We start from the raw sequence: 21,605 nt of genomic DNA on the forward strand, positions 1-21,605 counted from the left end.
CTGTGCCTCTGCTGCTGTCCCCAACAGCAATACTGAAATCCACTAGACTCTGCTTGGGTTCCCTGCAGCTCAAATAACTAGCCAGCATAGTAACAATGAAACTGACCAGAATCTCATCAATTCCACCTGCAGCAGAACTCTCAATTATCCACCAGCCAGCCGGCAGGCACAAGTTTGTTACCTACCACTCATTTTTCAAGCCTGGATGTGCCAGGATAAATTGAGCAAACACAGCCAACCTGTTCAGCTCCAGTGTGCTGTGCTGATTGACAGCGTAGAGATGCCCAGAATAGCCAGATTCTGTAGCCCTTTAAAACTTAAGCATTTTATTGACTCATTAAAACATCTCTTCTTGTACTCTAGTCTCCACTCCACCTTAATCGAGCAGAACAATCTGTTGCATTGGGCTCCCACACCACAGGGGATCACAAACACACTTTAGCAAGAGGCTCAGACACAGATGACGTACCTAAAGGATCTGGTTTTAAATACATTTGAGTATTATTCTGAGTAACAGCTTTTTGTATTGCAGTAACATTAGAAGCACCAACCAAAATCAGGGCCCCACTCTGCGAGCTGTCACATAGCATGGGACCGTCTGCTCTTTGGGGCAAGGACTACGCAAAACAAAAGAGAAAGATTATTTTACCCGTGGAGAATTGAGGCACAGAGACTCACTTATTTGCCCACTCAGGAAGTCTGTGGTAGCACTGGAAATTGACCCAAGAACTTCTGAGACCCAGTCAAATGCCTTAACCACAAGACCAATCTTCCTCTCCATCTTTGCAAGAGAGTTCCTTCTCTTCAGACCAAGCAGGAAATCTACCCTCTCTGTCTAATTCTCCTATGGAATGCTCACTTGAGTTGTGCTCACTGGGGATTCGGCTGTTCTTTAGCTGGGCCATGCTCTTGGTCTGGATGCTCAGATTTTAAGGAGATAGCTGAACAGAATGATTATAAAAGCTCTCTGCATGGTGTAAACCCCAGAGTTTGTAAGTCACTCTCTGACAATCAGCTCCCTCTGCTTTTAGAGAATACCTCTCTTTATTTTGATAGGGCCCTGTTCAGCCAATCACCGTTTTCCCTTCTCACTGGAATGGGTCTGTCAATTCTTATGCAACAGATTTTTACCAGGGTGGTTTCCTATCAGAAGGTTTTAGTTTGTGATGCTGTGTAGGGGTCTCTGGGCTGCCTCTCCCAACACAAACCATTTTTGTGCGGTACCTTTCAGCATTGCTCTTTTCTATTTATGTAATCACTGTCATATGCATTTTTGATGTCCTTTTCCATGTTTAGTTGCAAATCACTGAAATATTCAAATGGGAATTTGCCCCAAGCTGCCAGAAGAGTAAAGTTTTGCTCAAATTAAGCAAGTTCTAGGTGCATCATGCCAGCCGGAGAGAGCACTGCGCCCAAAATTAGAGGGCCTGGTACGAAAGGAGGCTTTAATCAACAGGGTTTGTTTTTTAAATCCTCTACTCTGCTCTGCCTCCCTAATCCTTTTGCGAAATCCATAAAGCATGTGGAGTCTGAATGCTGTCCTGTAAGGCTGTGCAGAGGTGCTGCTAGCTTTGCATGGATGGATTGCTGAAACTGAACACTGTTATTAAAAAGACAGACAAAAATAGCAAGTATATAAACAGAGAGTTCCTTCTCCTCAGATACTGCTAACCCCAACCAAAGCTAGACTGAGGCCCAGTCCCAGGAATACAGTGAGCCCATGGCAATCCCCCAAGCGTGAGCATAGGATGGGGGAAGAACTCAGCTGCACAGAGCAGCTTTCCCAGGTGTTGTCCTACCACATGGAGTGAAAGCTACTCTCTTCTCTGTCCCGAGATACGCTAAGGAGGGCTCATCGTAAAACTGAACAGGAAAGGTCTCTCGAGCATTCACAGGGAGCAACAGCCATAGCATAGCCCCATACCTCTAAGGTAATGGACTAGGGACACACAGGTTATCACAGCATTCGAGCAAATTCATGGCAGCGTGGGAAATACATGTGTCTTTGACAGTTTTGCTGCGAGCAAATGGATGAAATTTAGGAACACACAAACTGCCCGTCTGGATCAGACCAGTGGGTCAGCTAGTCCAGTCTCCTGCCTCCAGCGGGGAAGCAACTGGTGCTAGCTAGAGGAAAGCGTGAACAGCCCTCTAACCAGCAGGGCCAATGCACTGGGGAAGTTCCAGCCCAACCTCCAGTCGGTTTGGCATTGGCTTTGGGAAACGCTGAACAAGCCACCCTGCGAACTGAACAGGGAACAGTGTGCTTAGTGGGAGGCTAGCAGACAGTGTGCAGACACCAGCGACCACGCTGAGTTCCCCAACAGAGCTAACAGGGTCAGCAGCCTTTTGCAGGCAGCCAGCTCGGCTATGACACAACGGGCCTTCTAGGGTCTGGATGTGGTCGATGGTGCCATGCCAACTGATCACTGGCCCCACAGCACAGGCTGCCCTGCCTGTTCAGATGAAAAACTCAAACACAAAGGGTGTTTTTAAAACAAGAGCCCTAAGAACATGGAAATCACATCACCCAACCGCAGTGCGGACAAGCCTGTCATAACTATCCCCTGGAAGTGCTTTTTCTAGGTCTTGCTAATGGAAACTTATCCATGCTTTATAGATGCATTACTTTTGTTGAAATCACAGGCTTCGGCTTTGGATCACACTCCCCCCCCGCCCCCAAGAGTTCATACAATGTGCGGCACCCCCCAGCCCTGGCTGCAGAACGCAGAACCCTCCCGGCCACAGAACACGGTACCCCCCAAACCCCGCATCCCCTGGCTGCAGAACACGGGACCCACATGGCACCACTCCCCACCCACCCCCAGCCGCAGAACACACACTCCACCCTCTGCAGTGGGATGAAATAAGGAGGCAATTGCTGAAATTCAGAAACAAAAGCAAAGGAGGGGAGGCATTGCTTACTTCATCTGCTTCACGATTGTGCTCTTCCCAGACTCTCCTGCACCTGTAGAGAAAGGAGAGAGAGAGAGAGAGAGAAAAGCCATGAGCTGCAGTAGTTGATTGGACATTGCTGCGCGGCAGCGGGATGCTGTGGTGTAATTGGGGTTACCAACAACGGAGGGTGTAATCCACCTGCTGCCACATTAGCATCCAGACAGGCCTCCCAGCAGCAGAGCCTCAGAGAGAGTCTGGCCCTCTGGGCTTACGAACACTTTAGCTCAGAGCAGCCCAAAGACAGACTCAGCTTGCTAAGGGATGTACTATACTAGACCCTGCTCTCCAGGGAGCCCTGGGATAAAGGGAAGGTGCCTTTTGGCACTACAGACTTTAGTGGGCTCAATCTCACTGTGCAGCAAGCCCCAGCCCTTCACACGCCCTGCTGATCCCATCCAGGTGGCTTTGGAAGCCTTGCACACTGGTAGAACCTGCTGGCTGGACTGCACCAGCACATACGTGGACATGAATAGAGGATATGAATACTGAGCAGTACGAGGCCTCTGGGCCAGTCTGATGGGGAAGCTGGGAACACGGGGCTCTCACCTCCACCCTGGAGCGATGTAAAGTCAAAGCAATGAGCACCTAGCCCTGCACTGTCAAATGACTGGAGACATTGGCTGTCCAGCTGGAGACACCTTAGCAGGGCCTGATTCGCAGAGGACACAGTGTGTCCAACGGCAGAGAAATAGCCACAGCACATCCAGCTCTCTCATGCACCACAGGCTGACGTATGCTGACCCTCCCAAGGACTAAGTTACAAGGGGTGGGAGGATCCTTCCACCTTGTGAAAGGAGACAGCACTCTTTCAGGAGGCTGAGCTCCTAGAAAAACTGTATGCCTTTGGAAAACAGCCCCCTTCCGCCGCTTGAAAGGCCCCTGCACCTCATAGGGACATCCAAGAAGTCTTTCCCAGGCAGGATGCAAGAACTGGTGTCCTGCCTGACACTTAACGAGGACCAGGATAGTGATAAACAGCGAGACTAAGTGGAGCATCCCTGGCATGATGCCAACTCTGAACCATGGCGGGCAGGAGCATTCCAGGAAGCCGATCATGCCTCTCCCCTTCCCACATATGTGGCTCCAGACATCACCAATCCTTGGACAGCAGAGGCCAGCTGGAAGCAGTTACTCTTTCAGGGATTACCATGATCACGGGGGAGGCAGAGTTGAGTGAGTGAGCTCTCTCTTCCCCCAGCCACAGGAAACCTCCTCTTCCTCCTGGAAGCTGGCAGGGGAAGCAGGTATCACAGTATACTATCCTAACCAGACAGTATATATACTCATTGCACGCCCCACTCTTTAAGCACAGCAATTGCTAGCCAGGTGGGTCCAATTCCCTGCTCTGCCAAAGGCTTCCAGTGACCATAGGCAAGTCACACTCTGAGCCTCAATTTCTCATCTGTCAAATGGTGATCCTGCTGCCCTATCTCATGGAGAGAAGAAGGGGGCTATGAGGTGGAACTCACTAACATTTCTGAAGTGCTCAGACACTGTAGCATGATGAGGGCCTTCAAGTACAGGAATAGACCTGATCAATGCAGACAGGGACATTCTCCCTTACAACCATGTTCTAACCAGCATGACAACAAGTACTGGCTAGAGAAGCCATGCTAGGATGATGCAGGCCCCCTGCTACAACTCAGAACAGAGGGCAGTGCCTGGATCTAGCCCCTAGGACACGGCTAGATCTGATGAGTGTCACAGTGCTCAGTTTCCTTACCCATTGCTCTCAGATTTGTTCCTATAGCTGGCTCTCCTCCTGCCTGCAAACACTGGTACATCTGCATTGTCTAGCACCTGTTCACCCCAGAGGAAAGCCGCACAGACTCCCTTTTCTCTCTTTGGAAGGGAAGGCTAGGTTGCATGGCTTTCAGCAGCCTGGGGAGATCTGGTGCCAGCTTGGCCTAGAGCCATGCGGCCTGGGGGCCAGCCAACTGAGAAAAGGAAGCAGAGCTGCAGTGGCAGGCGTGAGCTGCAGCACTATGTAACAGGGATAGGAAAGGAAACATTACAAAACTTAGGACATAAGTGCCCCATAATGAATTCAGAGTCATTCTCGCCTATGATTTAAGGCCTCCTGCTGGCCAGGGTGCCAGCGACATGACAGCATCCCCACTCTCCTTTCCACTTGCTGCCACCTCAGATCCTGTCATCTCCAAGCTCTTGGGGCTGAGGTGGAGCGTGCTGCCTTTGCTCAGAGCAGAGCAGTCATCACTCCCAGCAGGGAGTCACATTCCCTGTCACCCCATGGAGGTTTCTACAAACTGCCCTCCAGCATCCGCAAGATATTGGTTCAACACCAGTATCCCCCAATGGCGAGCACCCCATCCTGCACCCAGACTGTGACTGTGCTGGCTGGGACGGGGCCTGAGCAGCAGCCACGGCACAGTGAGTGTGACAAACCCAACTGCTGTCTGTCACTGAGATTGGGCAGCGATTGCTCACCTCGTCCTGCCCTCCAGCAGGCCCACTAGCCCAGGATTTCAGAGCCAGGGCTCCAAGGCCTCAGCTCCTTTGTCCACCCAGCCATGGCCATTGGGCAGCTCTATAGGCCAGAGCTGGTCTTTCCACCCCAGCTCTCAACAGTGAAAACCCTCCCTGGATTGGAGGGAGGAGAGGAGACCACTACCCACCAGGCTGGAGGTGAGGAAGAGCTGCTGCTTCTGTGGGTCCCCCTTCCCGTTCCAGCAGGGCCTGGCTGACCAATGGCAGATCAGCACCTCCTGGCACAGAGGAGGGGGCATTATAAACAGCAGCTGCTTTTCACCCCATGGGGAAAACCAGAAAGTCGTGACTGCTGATGCTCTCCTCCCACCTGCTGGGATTCACTGACAGCAGCAGTTGGGATGGAGGGTATGGAAAGGTCAGTCCAGCAGACAGGTCTGCTGCATGGCCCCTGACCTTAGCTGCTCCCTCACAGCATGGTCCAGCCCAAGGCCCAGATGGGAACCACTCAAGGCTCCTCAGGGAGGAGCAGCAGGGCGTGCACGCGTGTCACACAGACAATTATCTGAGGGCACTTCTCTGGCCTGTTACACATCAGGTTGGACGAGGTGATTGCAGTGGTTCCTTGGAATCTAGGAATTCCCCCTCACCAACAAGAGGCAGAGTGCACTCAGATTGCTGCCTACAGATCCCACCTAGCTGAGGGAGGCAGAGCTCCTGCCTAAGACAGAGAAGCTAATCAGGCAGAATTCATAACAAGGAGATGCATACATGCAGTCAAGGCACCTATCAGCAGACAAAACATCTGCTGCCATATACAGCGCAAGACATTAGCCCTTCAGCTAATGAGGTCTGCCCCCAGAAGCTAGTGTCTCCAAATGGCACAGCTGCTCTGAAGCCTCTCCAGGTCCCTCCAGTCCCCTACTTCACACCTAGAAACCATTCAGCTGGCCTTAGCAGGACTGACTGGTTCAGAATGAGACTGTGGAATCTGCCAGGCTGTTGGCTAAAGGAGTTCTCAGATCAGCATGGGTCTACCTTGTCTCTGGCTTTAGGGTATCGCCCTGGAGATCTGGAAATGGGATTTGAGTGTGAACCAAGCTTTCCAGTCAGTGACGCTGAGAGATACCCAAGTCCCAGCAGCCCAGCTCAGCTTTGGTCTGAAGGAGAGAGTCACAGGGCTTGCTCAGTGATTTACAACCAGCAGCAAACCCTGTCGCCCCAGGGCCAAATGGATCACAAAAGGGTTGTGCACAGATAGCTCACTGTAAGCAGCACCTGCCCGGCTCAGGGCACAGCTCAGCTATGCTGTCAACAGCGTCTGCGGGGAATTGTGTAGGGTGGGGGGATGGGGGGGGAGAACACCTTAACGCTCAGCTGTGAAAATGTGCCTAGGGCTGAAACTTGGCACATGAGGTCTCAACTCAAGCACAGCCTTCTGGGAAGCACCAAAAACTCATCTGCTCAGCCACTTTAAAGGTCACGAAAATACAGAAGACAGGGAGCACTCAGAGCTTGTATGCCCCAGGGTGTCCTGGAATGCAGGGAACCCCCTGGGACTGCACTGATTTGGGATGGCTTGGTTACAGTCAGTGAGTTAGTGCTCCCACCAGCAGGGACAACGCTGCAGCCAGGTACACAAACACAAATGCAATCAGAGGCTTCTCTTTGAAAGAGGAAGTTTGGCAGGCCTAGAAAAAGGACCCATCCAGGTGGTAAGAGACAAGGAAGCTTGTTCACACATGCAGTAAACTTTCTCCAAAAGAATGAGCTCAGGCCTCAATCCTGCAGTGAGCTGAACATGCAGACTCCCACTGATCAGCCGTCTAACTGCAGAGATCAGGTTCAGGGCTTTGATCTGTGACACTGGAGATTAAAGTACTTTGGTTCTCATGTGGCATAACTAACTGGTTCAGATCATATTATCCCAACCAACAGGATCTCCCTCCCTTTACAGCAACAACCCACTGCCATGTTCTGTTTTATCAATCTACTTCCATTTGAAACTGTCCTCAATTTAACATCCCACCCAGCTGATTTGTTTGATTTTATACTCCAACCCTGAAGTTCTCTCTGATTACTGTTATGTCTCACCGACCCCTTGCGAGTGGTTGTGTCTATGAATGAAAAAAGGAACATACACAAAATGATGCATCACAAAACGGACTCGGCTCCTTCATTTGATCAAAAGGAGCAGAGTTTTATTTAGGGGCTTTGTTTTCAAAAGCATCCTCATAGACTCATAGACTCTAGGACTGGAAGGGACCTCGAGAGGTCATCGACTCCAGTCCCCTGCCCTCATGGCAGGACCAAATACTGTCTAGACCATCCTGGAGCACACTTCACAACCGTAGCAAAGGTTTAGCAGTCCCGTCACTCGAGTAGCATCTCAGAGGACAAGCATCTCCAAGATGACCATCTGGGGCTGGGGGCAGATTTCAAGGTGGTAGCAAGTTGCTACTGTATATGGATTAGGGAGAGTTTATTCAAACCCCTCTTAAACTCACCATTTCCCAGATGCTCATCACAAGAGAATTTATCAAGTCTTCCTCACCCCCCAGATTTTTTGGAGGCAGTAACTGTTTACTGTATGTGCACTGTAGAGTGCAAGGACATCATAAATACTGAGCTGCGCCCCCTCCAACAGCACTGCCATTGTTGTTCCCCCTCCCCAGCCCCTAAAGGGACAAAAGAAATACCCAGAGCCATGGCTGTGTGCAGAGCGTTGTATCAGACTAGTACACTACATGCATGGAGATGGTCACCACCCCATTCTAATCCATAACTAAGGATGGTAATTAGCAGGCAGCAATTGGCTCTTCATGCTCCCTTGGGGAAACAGGGGCAGGTTTGTTATACAGTGCAGAAGAGGTATGGAATTTGTGCCTATTTAAGTTTCCGAAGCCCCAGGCAGCTCTCACCACACACACAATTGCAGTCTGCTGCATCCCAATGGGACATGTATTGCCCAGAGGGCAAACTCTTTATCTTTGGATGCCCAATGTTCTCTTTTAAAGACTGGCACAAGCCCCTCCTGCCAACATGTGCCCAGCACAAGTACAGGTGTTCATACAGAGGATCCCTCTCCCCCTCAGAGATCTCTGGTAACCCCAACAGCCAGATGGCTATGGGGACGTGAGCTCGGGAGCAATAGCTTCAGCACCAAGATGGACTCTGGAAGGTCCCTAATATGTCTAGCCACCAACCTGACAAAGCAGCAAAGAGTCCTGTGGCACCTTATAGACTAACAGACGTATTGGAGCATGAGCTTTCGTGGGTGAATACCCACTTCGTCGGATGCATGTAGTGGAAACTTCCAGAGGCAGGTATATCTATGCGAGCAAGAAGCAGGCTAGAAATAACGAGGTTAGTTCAATCAGGGAGGGTGAGGCCCTCTTCTAGCAGCTGAGGTGTGAAAATCAAAGGAGGAGAAAAGATGGTTACTCACCTTTGTAACTGTTGTTCTTCGAGATGTGTTGCTCATATCCATTCCAGTTAGGTGTGTGCGCCGCGCGTGCACATTCGTCGGAAAACTTTTACCTAGCAACTCAGTGGGCCGGCAAGGTCGCCCCCTAGAGTGGCGCCATCATGGCGCTTGATATATACCCCTGCCGGCCCACCCGCTCCTCAGTTCCTTCTTGCCGGCTACTCCGACAGTGGGGAAGGAGGGCGGGTGTGGAATGGATATGAGCAACACATCTCGAAGAACAACAGTTACAAAGGTGAGTAACCGTCTTTTCTTCTTCGAGTGATTGCTCATATCCATTCCAGTTAGGTGAATCCCAAGCCTTACGTAGGCGGTGGGGTCGGAGTGAAATGTGGCAGAATGAAAACTGCTGAGCCAGAGGCTACAGCCTCTCTTGACTGTTGAACCAGGGCATACTGCGAAGCAAAGGTATGGACCGAGGACCAATGGAGCTGCGCGACAGATCTCGTGGGTAGGAACACGAGCCAGCAAGGCGGCAGATGAAGCCTGAGCCCTGGTAGAGTGTACGATGATGTGGCTTGGGGAAATATGAGCCAAATCATAACAAGTGCGGATGTACGCCATCACCCAAGATGAGATCCTCTGAGAGGAAAACAAGCAAGCCCTCCCTTTGGCCCGCAACCGTGACAGAGCTGGGGCACCTTACGAAATGGCTCTGTCAGCGCAATATAAATGCGAGCACTCCACCGATGTTCAAGGAGTGCAATGGTTGTGCCCATTGCGTTGAGCTGTGGGTAACATGAAAGGCCGAAACCACCTTAGGGAGGAAAGCCGGGTGCGGTCATAACTGCACCTTGTCTCTGTGAAACCTAGTGTACGGCGGAACCACCGTAAGAGCTGTGAGCTCGGAGACCCGTCTGGCCGATGTAACAGCTACGAGGAAAGATGACGTCCAAGACAAGTATAGCAGAGGGCCAGTCGTGGACGGCTCAACTGGGGGAGACATAAGTCTGGTTAAAACTAGGTTGAGGTCCCAGGTTGGGGCTGGGCGGCGCACCCGAGGGTGCAAGCGCTCCAAGCCCTTGAGGGACCTCGAACCCATAGAGCGTGAGAACATGGAACGTCCACCTTAGCCTGGCTGAAAGGTAGAGATGGCTGCTGAGTGTATCCTCAGCGATGATACCGCCAGGTCCTGCCGCTGAAGGCCAGAGGCAGGCCAAATAGAGGGGATCGAGACCTCAGCAGGAGCAAGATCGAGCGTATTGCAGCTGTAGAAGAACGCTTCCACCTGGCCCGGTACGTTGACCAGGTGGAAGGCTTCCTGTCACCCCGGCCCAGTTACGCAGCAGCCACACCGTGAGGCGAAGAGGCTGCAGGTCCGAGTGACGAAGCCTGTCGTTGCCCTGAGTGATGAGGTCTGGGTGGGGTGGCAGGGTAACTGGGTCTGTTATTGACAGGCCGAGCAACGTGGTATATCAATGCTGCCTGGACCACTCTGGAGTGATCATGATGATGCGCGCTCTGCCCCTGCGGAGTTTGAGCAGGACCTAATGAACCAGTGGGAACAGTGGGAAGGCATAACGAAGTTGGCCTTTCCCCGGCACCAGGAATGCGTCCAAGATCGATCCCGAGGAGAGACCTTGGAAGGAGCAGAACATCTGGCATTTTCTGCTCTCGCGGTGATGCGAAACAGGTCTATGTGAGGAAACATCTCCACTTCTGGAAAGCAGAACGCCTCACAAGGGGCAGAGTGATCAGTCGTAAGACAGGAAAGACCTGCTGAGTCAAAGCACCAAGACGTTCCGAACGCCTGGGAGAAAGGACGTCACCAGCTCCATTGAGTGGGCCATGCAAAAGTCCCGGAAATGGATGGCCTCCTGACAAAAGGGGGGGGGGGGGGGAGGACCATGTCCCTCCCTGGATATTCATGAAGCACATGGCCCTTGTGTTGGCTGTAAACACCGAGATACAACGGCCTCGCAGCTGCCGCTGGAACCCCTGGCACGCCAGGCGGACTACTCTCATTTTTGGGGCATTGATGTGGAATGCCAGCCCCCGAGAAGACCAAAGGCCTTAAGCTCAGAGGTGACTACCATGACCATCGGCTCCCTGTCCGGGTGGTACGCCAAGGTGAGCCGGACTTGGAGAGGACGGAGGCGGAGCTTGGCGTGTTTGGTTACAAACTTGCGGGCAACCATGGACTCAGGAGACTGAGACAAGTACGAGCCGAGGTCGTTGGGAAAGCCTGCAGACCTCAGATGATTGTTGCCATCGCCTAAAACCGCAGATGTGATAAGCAGGCTCCGGCTAGGTAGGAGACCAGGATAGCCCCTAGGAAGTCCAACCTCTGCGTGGGAACCAGAGTGGATTGCTCTATAGTAATCATCAGGCCTTGATCCTGTGAATAAGACCGTGACGATGCCCACGCGCTGAGTGGTTTGTGTCTCAGAGTCTCCTCGGATAAGCGAATCGTCCAGATACGGAAAAACGCATATCCGACATCAGCGAAGGTAGGCGGCGACTATGGCCGTAAACCAGAAGTACTGACAGTTGGCTAGAAAGCGGAGGTATCTCCTGTGCGGAGGGAAGATGGCGTTGCGAAAGTACGCGTCCTTCATATCCAGGGCGGCATAGTAGCCCCCAGGAGGCAAGGATGGAATAATGGTTCCCAGGGATACCGTGCGGAACTTCAACCTTATCCTAAACCGGTTGAGTCCGTGCAGGACTAGGAAGGTCTGAGACCTGCGTTCGAGTGGGGGACTAGGGCATAATGGGAGTAAAACCCCTTGCCCCTTTCGTCCGCTGAAGGGGGACAGGGCTGGAACAAATTAGAGGTGGTACCTATGCTCCACCGTGGTGCAGGACCCAGCGATCTGAAATTAACTGGGGCCACGCCAGGAGAAAGCGGGATTGGGATCCCGGCCTGTGACTGGTACACCGCCCTCAGGCGCACCTTGGAAGGTTCGTCTTTGGTCCCAGTGGTAATTGCGAGGGACCTTGACCTTGGCTCTTTAGGGGTCCTGACGTTCGTCTGCGACCACCTTGGCCTCGCCGTTTGCCAAAGTCCTGTCTCTGGCTAGGCACAGAGTATGGCAGCTGGGGACAGAAAAGGCCTGCGTTTGGTCGCTGGCATATGCATGCTGAGAGAGCGCATTAGGACCTTATTGTCCATCAGGCTTCGCGGCCTGGGGCTGTCCTTGCCGCGAAGAGGACTGTACCAACAAAGGGTAAATCCTGAATGGCATACTGCAGCTCTGGCCGGAGGTTTGAAACCTGAAGCCATGAGATGCACCTCATGGCGACACCAAAGGCCAGAGTCCTGGCTGCAGAGTCTGCTGCGTCCAACGAGGCCTGGAGGGACGCTCTGGGTACCTTTTTCCCCCCGTCCTCCAAGACGGCAGCGAACTCTTGGCTGGGAGTTTTGAGGGAGAAACTCCATAAACTAAACTACCTTCACCCAGGTGCTACAATTATCGCAGCTAAGCAAGGCTTGTTGCTTTGCTACCCAGAGCTGCAGGGCCTCTGCAGAGTACACCTGGCGGCCAAGCAGGTTCATTCGCCAAGCCTCTTTCGGTTTCGGGGCTGGCACCCGCTGGCCATCGTATCAGAATCGTGGTCCTGAGCATAAGATCTGCGCGTGTGGGATGACACGGATGAGTGTCCGGATGACCATGGAGGTACTAAAAGAAGGCACAGGCAGAGTCTCTGACTCTATCGGACCTTGCCCAACTCGGCACCGGGGACCGGCACCGAGAGGCGCACCGGTACCTGGAACGAGATCCAGACCCGCAACCAGAACGGTGCCGGGAGGTCGACCGAGATCTCGAGGCTCGGGGAGAGGCTACAGGAGTCAAGGTACCTGTCGCGGTGCCGGGAGTCGGAACGGTGCCGATAGTGGCTCGGCGAACGGGATACCGACCGGTGCAGCGAGTGCGACCAGTACCGATGAGGAAAACAGCACCGGGACCGTAAGTGGTGTCGGGCGTGCCAACAGGACCTGGAGTGTCTGCGGGACCGTGATCATGAACGGTGCCGCTCTGCTGTGCTGACAGAGGACGGTCACCTGAAGAGACTGTATTACCCGCACCGGCGGTGCCGGGGTCAGGCAGCATCGACTCTGTCATGGCAATGAGATCCCTCGCCGCTGGTAATGTCTCCGGCGTGGAGGGAACAGCAGGCTCAACCACAGTGCATACTAGGGAGCTGTCAGGCACCGGATTCGACGGCCCTCGTGGGACCGGGATCGACAGTACCGAGGTCGTCAGAGCTTCGGTAGGTGTCGGTGCCGGGCGATCCGAGTTAGATGAGCTGTCTGGCTACGGTGCCGTCGGCACGGAAGCAGCAGGAGCAATAAGCTCAACCACGGCGCGTGCCGGGGAGCCGTCAGGCACCGGATTCGACGGCCCTTGTGGGACTGGAATCGACGGTGCCGACGTTGTCGGTGCCTCCGAGGTGACAGTGCCGGGCAATCCGACTTAGATGAGCTCTCTGGCTGCGGTGCCGTTGGCACGGAAGCAGCAGGAGCAGTAGCTCAACCACGGCGCGTGCCAGGGAGCCGTCCGGCACCGGATTCTACGGCCCTTGTGGGACCGGGATCGACGGTGCCGACGTCGTCGGTGCCGCAGCAGGTGTCTGTGCCGGGCGATCCGACTTAGACGAGCCCTCTGGCTGCGGTGCCGTTGGCACGGAAGCAGCAGGAGCAGTAGCTCAACCACGGCGCGTGCCGGGGAGCCGTCAGGCACCGGATTCTACGGCCCTTGTGGGACCGGGATTGACGGTGCCGACGTCATCGGTGCCGCAGCAGGTGTCGGTGCCGGGCGATCCGACTTAGACGAGCTCTCTGGCTGCGGTGCCGCTGGCATGGAAGCAGCAGGAGCAGGGGGCTCAACCACAGCGCGTGCCTGGGAGCCGTCAGGCACCGGATTCTACGGCCCTTGTGGGACCGGGATCGACGGTGCCGACGTCATCGGTGCCGCAGCAGGTGTCGGGGCCGGGCGATCCGACTTAGACGAGCTCTCTGGCTGTGGTGCAGTTGGCACGGAAGCAGCAGGAGCAGTAAGCTCTACCACGGCGCGTGCCGGGGAGCTGTCAGGCACCGGATTCAATGGCCCTGGGGGACTGGAATCGACGGTACCGATGTCGTCGGTGCCTCTGCAGGTGCCGGTGCCGGGCGATCCGACTTAGACGAGCTCTCTGGCTGCGATGCAGGTGGCACGGAAGCAGCAGGAGCAGGGGGCTCAACCACGGCGCGTGCCGGGGAGCCGTCAGGCACTAGCAGGAATCGTAGGCTTTCTCGACCTCGGAGGAAGGGAGCGGTGCCGAGTCGACTTCGGTGCCGGCGACGGCCGGTGCCGAAAGGCCGTGGCAGTACCGGCGAGGTCCGGTGCCGAGGAGGTGCTTCTGCCAGCCGCTTGATCATCGCTCGGCGCCCAAGGTGGAGGGGTAAGTGAAAGTCCCGCTCCTTTTTGTTCTCGGCTTAAAAGCCTTGCAAATGGGGCACTTAGCTGTCAAGTGTGATTCCCTGAGGCACTTCAAACAGGAGCCGTGTGGATCTCCCTTCGGCATCGGCTTCTGGCAGGCCGAGCCCATTTTAAAACCCGGTGAGCTGTGCATGGGCTCCGGCACCAGGTTCATGGAAGGGGCTACTTCCTGAACCCCGCTAACAATTACTAAACTAACTATGTTAGCAAAGAAAAACGTATAAGTATACAAATATATATATAAAAGGATTATAACTGCATAACTATATACGAGAACTACGAGTAGCTAGGGAAGTGGAGGTCAGCTAAGCCGCGCTCCACTGTTCCAACGACCGACACGGGCGGTAAGAAGGAACTGAGGAGCGGGTGGGCCGGCAGGGGTATATATCAAGCGCCATGATGGCGCCACTCTAGGGGGCGACCTGCCGGCCCACTGAGTTGCTAGGGTAAAAGTTTTCCGACGAATGTGCACGCGCGGCGCACACACCTAACTGGAATGGATATGAGCAATCACTCGAAGAAGAAACTGCTTTTATAGTTGGTTAGCCATTCACAGTCTTTGTTTAATCCTGAGCCGATGGTGTCAAATTTGCAGATGAACTGGAGCTCAGCAGTTTCTCTGATTGAACTAACCTGGTTAGCTCTAGCCTGCTTCTTGCTTGCATATATATACTTGGCCCTCGAAATTTCCACTACATGCATCCGACGAAGTGGGTATTCACCCACGAAAGCTCATGCTCCAATACGTCTGTTAGTCTATAAAGTGACACAGGACTCTTTGCTGCTTTTACACATACTGTACCAGCTACCTAAGAGAAGGCCTTTTCCCAGCAAATAATCAAGATGCCCTGACTCTAGCCACTGCCTGCCTCAGAGTACAGGCTGAGGTGGAAGTCAAAGAAATCAATATCCTAAATACAGCAATGCAAGGGCCCTGGATCAGAGAGTTCCAGGGCTCCCTCTTCCCGTCCCTGCCAGCCAAAGGCAGAGGGAGAGAGTGCTCTCAGCAGCCAACAGCTTTGCAAAGGTAAGTTAAAGGGAGAGCCACCGTGCACAAACAGGAAAACATCCAGAGCCTTCAAGCTCTCCCTGGGATGAGCCTCTACGAGGCATGGCTGGCGCTTGTCAGAAGATATTTTAATAAGCTGATGAGACAGTGCAGACACTCTCCAGGCCACCACATTGACTTGGTAGAGCGAGCCAGCTGGCTTGCTGGTGCCACTGCTGAGCTACAGCTGCACCATCCCTTTCACATACAGCAATTGTCTCTAATCACAGCTAGGTACCTAGTGGGGACATCTGCTGAAGGACAAGGGTCTGCGGATGCTCTTCTAGGTATTATGCTGTCACAGTATCTGGGCTTAGGGAACACAGCATGGAAAGCAGCCAGCTAATAAGGAGGTTGGCCTCTAAAATGGAGGCGCACTCCCGCTTGGGACTTGGATTTTCCTTGAAAGGTCTGACTGGCGTCTCGGCTCTTCAAAGGAGCCGCTAAGCTCAGCGAGTGGAACTTGGGAAGTGTTTCCTGTCTCCACTCCTACTTTACTACCCTAGTAGAGAAATAAAACCAAATCCGATCACCTTATTCTCCTGCTCCGTGGTGTAAGGAGTCATGTGTTTCAGGAACATGCAGCTCAGAGACAGTTCCGCCCCAGGACACAATCAGGTTCATGCTGAGCAGGCCAGACTGGGGTACAGCCCAGGGTGTCAGACTTCCCCAGGCACTGGTGGGGGTTAGCATGCACACCATTGTATAAGCGCTTGCCACTCCTCAGCAGGTTCTTCATGCTAACCCTCTTCCTTTTAACCAAGGTCAGGCCTTGTTGCCTAGGATCCTAGTGCTGGGAAAGAACTAACCACTGGTATCTCAAAGCAGCAAGGAGGAAGCAGACGCTCAGCTGGAGGGGAGCTAAATCACCTGGCCTCCTCCTGAAGACTGCTCCCTAGCATCATAAAGCACTGTGCCCTGTTTGGAAGGCCTGACAGAGACTTAGGAACTTAAGGAACTTAACCCCATAAAGAGAAGATCGCTCAGTTTGTGGCCCAAGCAGCCATTTTTCAATCTGTACTATAAGGACTATAATATCTTCTCTAGCATGTCTCATCAGTAGATCTCAAAGCACTTTACAAAAGAGGTGAGTATCATTATCCCCAATTTACAGATAGGGAAACTGAGGCACAGAGAGGCGCAGTGACTTGCCCAATGTCATGCAGCAGGCCAGTGGCAGAAACTGAGTCCCAATCCAGTGCTCTATCTACTAGACCACACTGCCTCCCACTAGTCACAAGACAAGTCTACCAAGATTAGATACTAGGCAACAAGTCTAGTGGTTGGAACCTGGAGGTTTTTTGCCTTCCTCTGCAGCGTGGGGCATGGGTCACTTGCTGGTGGATTCGCTGCAGCTTGAGATCTTGAGGTCTTCAAACCACAATTTGAAGACTTCAATAACTCAGACATAGGTTAGGGGTTGTTATAGAAGTGGATGGGTAGGGTTCTGTGGCCTGGTTTGTGCAGGGGGTCGGACTAGATGATCACATTGGTCCCTTCTGACCCTAGAATCTATGAGTCTATAAGTCATGAGACCTGTGTTTTATGCTCAGTTCAGCAAGGGACACACTGGGATTTTGGGCAAGTCACTTCCCATATTGATAGGGAAACTGAGGCACAGCAGGAAAGAATCCCACCCATCTCCACTCTCCAAATAACCTGAACAAAATAAGTGCTGTATATTATATTGTATATTATTACAATTAACCTGATTCTGTCTACCACAGCTCATTATCCTTCCAGGCAGCAATTAACCTTATTCTACCTACCGCAGCTCATTACCCCTCCAGGCAGCACTAGACAAAACTGCAACTGTAGCATCAGGCTGAAAAAAGTTGTGCTCACAGGTAAGCAAATGTAAGAACGGCCACACTGGGTCAGACCAATGGTCCATCTAGCCCAATGTTCTGTCTCTGACAGTGGCCAGTGCCAGGTGCTTCAGATGGAATGTACAGAATATGACAATTTTGAGTGATCCATCCCATTGTCCAGTCCCAGCCTCTGGCTGTTGAAGTTTTAGGGACACCCAGTGCATGGGGCTGGGTCCCTGACCATCTTGGCTAACAGTCATCGATGGACCTATCCTCCAGGAACTTATCTAGTAGTTTTGTTTTGTTTTTTAAACACAGTTATACTTTTGGCCTTCATAAAATCCCTGGCAATGAGTCCCATAGGTTGGCTGTGTGTTGCATGAAGAAGTCCTTCCTTTTGTTTGTTTTAAACTTGCTACCTATTAATTTCAGCGGGCAACTCCTGGTTCTTGTGTTATGTGAAGGGGTAAATAACACTTCTGTTTTGCCATCAGGGTAGGCAGGTAGATTATGCCTAGGCTGGTAAATATTCACAATGATTTACCAAAGCTAGCTGCATGGACACATTGCGTGCTGGTTTTAGAGCAGACACCACTAACAAGGTGAAGACTACTGGGGACAGAGCTCAGTATGCATTTTGCTATGAAAAGCAGCCTGCAAGGACAGAAATAATAAAAGCAAGTCTCGAAGTATCCAACCGTACACCAGAATGGAGCATCTGCACTAGGAGTCTCTTGGTGTTTTATCCTAAAGAGCACTTCCTGAACAGCCTCAAATTCAATCGGGTCCTAACGGGGGAAGACGTTGGAACCTCTAACCTTTGGCTTCCATTTGTAGGGTCTAGCAATGGCATCACTGTGTGCACAGTGAGGTAGAGCACGGCTTTATAACCACCAGCGGGTGACGTCCTAGCTGCTACTCCTCAAGAACATTCCAGTTCTGCCCTACGTTTAACCTGGCAAGTTGAACACAAGCCCCAACTCTGTGCAGGCGTTCCCCTAGACAACCGTGGAGAGGAAGAATGGACATGGCGGAGGATACATAAACCAGGGGAGTTTTCAAGTGACAACATTCCTGAAATGGCAGTTTGACTTTGGCTGACCACAGGTGGCAGGACTCCATGCAGGTGGCAGGATCAGAGCCCATCTGGCCAGGGCTAGCTGACATAGCCACACCGAGATGCTAGGAGACGCTCGCTCATTCAGGGGGGCTAAGCAGGAAAAGATCAGAAGGAAAGAACATAAAGGCCCAGTTGTTAATACAACCGAACAGCAAACCTGCCATGTTTCCCCAGTAGGCATGGAACCACAAGACACCTGCTCTGCTGGAGGAGGTTTCCATCCAGAAGGTTTCTTATGAGAAAAGCAGAGCAGCCTTTTAATGCAAGCCAGACAAGCCCAGAGTCAATGTGACCCAAGAACATTCACACCCAAGGCTCGAAGGAAACAGATTCCATATCTACAGACATACTGGTTTCAAGGTGGAGGGATCTCACTGCTTCCCTGGGCTGCATTTTTCCCCCTCTCTTTTGGCTAGATGCTTGGAAATTTTATTAACTGTTTTAAGGCACCAAAGAGCTGGGCAAAGTGATGGAAAAGCTTGCCTTAAATATTACCCATCAGGTTGAACTGAACTGTTCTCTAGTGCTGAAGCATGTTGAAGGCCAGCTGCACTCTACCCTAGACGCAGGCGCATTTTCAGTTGTGGTGGAAGCCCATTATTTTGAAGGACACTGTAAATGTTTTTAAACTACCATAGCTGCTCTAAATACACACCTCCCAAGGTCCAAGAAGCAGCAGGGATTTCAAGAGAACCCACATTATTTCCTGCACAGGAAGGCAACCCCACCTCATTCCACCCCCAAATCTGTGTGTATGTCTTTCTCTTTCTCCAGTTTTCCTACAGAAAACTAGAACAATCCTCAAATTCAGCAAGCACATAATTTTAGTCCCAGGAGAAAGCAGCAACCAAAGAAGCCAAAATCAAAAATGAATTCTGATCTTTGTCAAAAACACCAGCCTTGCCTCTAGCACAGGGGTAGGCAACCCCTGGCACGGGTGCCAAAGGCGGCACATGAGCTGATTTTCTGTGGCACTCACACTGCCTGGGTCCCGGCCACCGATCCGGGGGGCTCTGCATTTTAATTTAATTTTAAATGAAGCTTCTTAAACATTTTAAAAACCTTATTTACTTTACATACAACAATAGTTTAGTTATATATTATAGACTTATAGAAAGAGACCTTCAAAAAATGTTAAAATGTATTACTGGCACGCGGAACCTTAAAGCAGAGTGAATAAATGAAGACTCGGCACAGCACTTCTGAAAGGTTGCCGACCCCTGCTCTAGCACCTACGGGGCCCAGACAACGAGCACAACTATCAAGCTATTTTAAAAGCCTATTTTTAGCAGTCGAATGAGAGTCAAAAAAAAACAAATCTGGTTTTCCAGAAGTCTGTGACAACTGAAAGCCAGTCTAGGCAAAGGAAATTTATCCCACTGAATTACCCAAGATTTCCAAGAGAAGGCATATCAGCTCAGTTACACAGGTGTATGTCCAGAGTAATTTCATTGGCTTCAAAGGGGTTACTCCTAGTTCACACTGTTGTGACTGAGATGAGACTGGCGTTGATTACCCGAGACAAACTGGCCTCTCTTTTCAAAATCCTAATACATTTAAGAGCTGGATACTTCAAAAGGGGAGAAACAGTTCCTATGTACAAACAGGCCCCTAGGATTAGTGAGCAAAACAAACAAGCTGTTTGTGGGCGAGTTACCAGAAAAAAGTAGTTTCCAAAACAGACAAATCCATCAGGCTCTAAAATGACTTGTCCAGTTAAAAAAAAAAATAAAAATCCCCCCGCTGGCCAGGATAAGGCAGGAGAAGTGCTAGACAAAAAGGGCCTTTTCCAGACAGAGTCTGGAGTCTTTATCATGTAAATGGCGCCATTGCTTAGCAGTCTGTAGTCCACAGTTGAGAGAAGTGGCTAACGCACTTTGAAATCCACGTGAATAACAGATGCTAGGTGGGGTCCTGCTCACAAACTCTAGTGTAAGACTCCCCTGCCTTCTCTACAGCCTTTAACTGTGATGCTCCATCTGGTGAGACGCCCGGTCACCTTAGCCAGGTATAAAGAACCCAATTTGGTGAGCATTCACATCATGGCCACCACAGCTGGCTTTGTGCATCTGAACTGCATTCCAGGAAAATCCAGGCAGCAATCACTTGGTGCCTTGGACCCCAGCAGAACATGGGGAAATGAATTCTGAGATGTCCTACCACCCAGACAGCTGGGAATGAGGTGGACTGCCCTAACTCGTTACACAGAGCCCAGGAGGAAATCGCATCCAAACTGCAAATAAACCCAGTGTGCTAATCCAGTTCCACGATTCATGTGCCGAGCTAGGCCTCTGGCAGGGACCACACACTTTGCTGCTACAGCTTCATTTTAGCCTATGATGCGCAGACACAAATCATGTTTACAGCCGACCGGGTCATAACTGGTTACAAACCAGAATGGACAAAGCCAAAAGCTAAAGAGCCATTGGCATAAAATGCTGCAGGCATGGGAAAGAGGTGCCTAGCCAGCCACCTCAGACTGCAGGAGGAGAGGAGGAAAGGCCTGTTCCAAGGAGCAGCAGCTATAAATAAAAGCCTACTGTGTCTGCAGTGCCTTCACTGGGAGATCAATGAAATAAAAGGATCTGACTTCATAAAACTAAGATGTTATTAACTGTTACATCTCACACATGGCTGCGGCTGCTTGGCCTCACAGCATTTCACACATGGAAATATGCCCAGCCCCGGGGTCATCCGAACCTGACTAACAGAACTGCAACCTGGTCTCCGCACAGAGGCTGCGCTGGCAGACAGGGGAATTGGGATGCAGAGAGCTGTCCTCATACCCTGGGCTCAAAGAAAGGAAAGCCAGGGGGTGTGGGAATTCAGCTCAGATCTAAGCCCTCCCCTTCTCAGAAATGCCTGGGTTCAGTGGGAGTCACCAGAGTGCATCATGGAAAACAGATGGAAGGTCAAACTCCAGTGCAGGAACCTCTTTGACATTAAGGTGTGAGGACTCTCTCTGCCTGCTTATTTCAAAATACCAGGAAGAACTGGATTTCAACCCCCCTGCACAGGATTGTGGGTACCGCCTCTGGTGAAGACAAGAAAGCTTATCACTCAATGCCAGTGGACTACCCAGCCATGCCAGGACTCCAGCCAGGCCTTTGAAACACTGGGCTTTCTGCATTTAATTTATTGAAGGTTTCTATAAGGTCAACGGTTCATCTTGGCTGGTGTCATCTAGTTAATGACAATGCCCTGTTTTTATGCCAAGAGCCTCTGCCTTTTAACTTAGCTACCTGGGACACCACAATGAATCCAGTAGCAAGGGTGAAATACTTACAGCGCCAATAAATTAGTGCAGAAAGGG

At 51.7% G+C, this 21,605-nt stretch overlaps 1 protein-coding gene across 1 annotated transcript in view; it reads right to left on the reverse strand.

The window, feature by feature from the left end:
• GNAI2 (G protein subunit alpha i2) overlaps nt 1–21,605 on the reverse strand; it is a 223,662-nt gene that overhangs the window by 91,592 nt on the left and 110,465 nt on the right. Inside the window, exon 2 of the mRNA XM_030568270.1 lies at nt 2,926–2,968. Within this exon, the coding sequence (XP_030424130.1) occupies nt 2,926–2,968 (43 nt within the window). The remainder of the gene's footprint in view (nt 1–2,925; nt 2,969–21,605) is intronic.

Source organism: Gopherus evgoodei, chromosome 7 (assembly GCF_007399415.2).
Source record: "Gopherus evgoodei ecotype Sinaloan lineage chromosome 7, rGopEvg1_v1.p, whole genome shotgun sequence".
Taxonomy (NCBI): domain Eukaryota; kingdom Metazoa; phylum Chordata; order Testudines; family Testudinidae; genus Gopherus; species Gopherus evgoodei.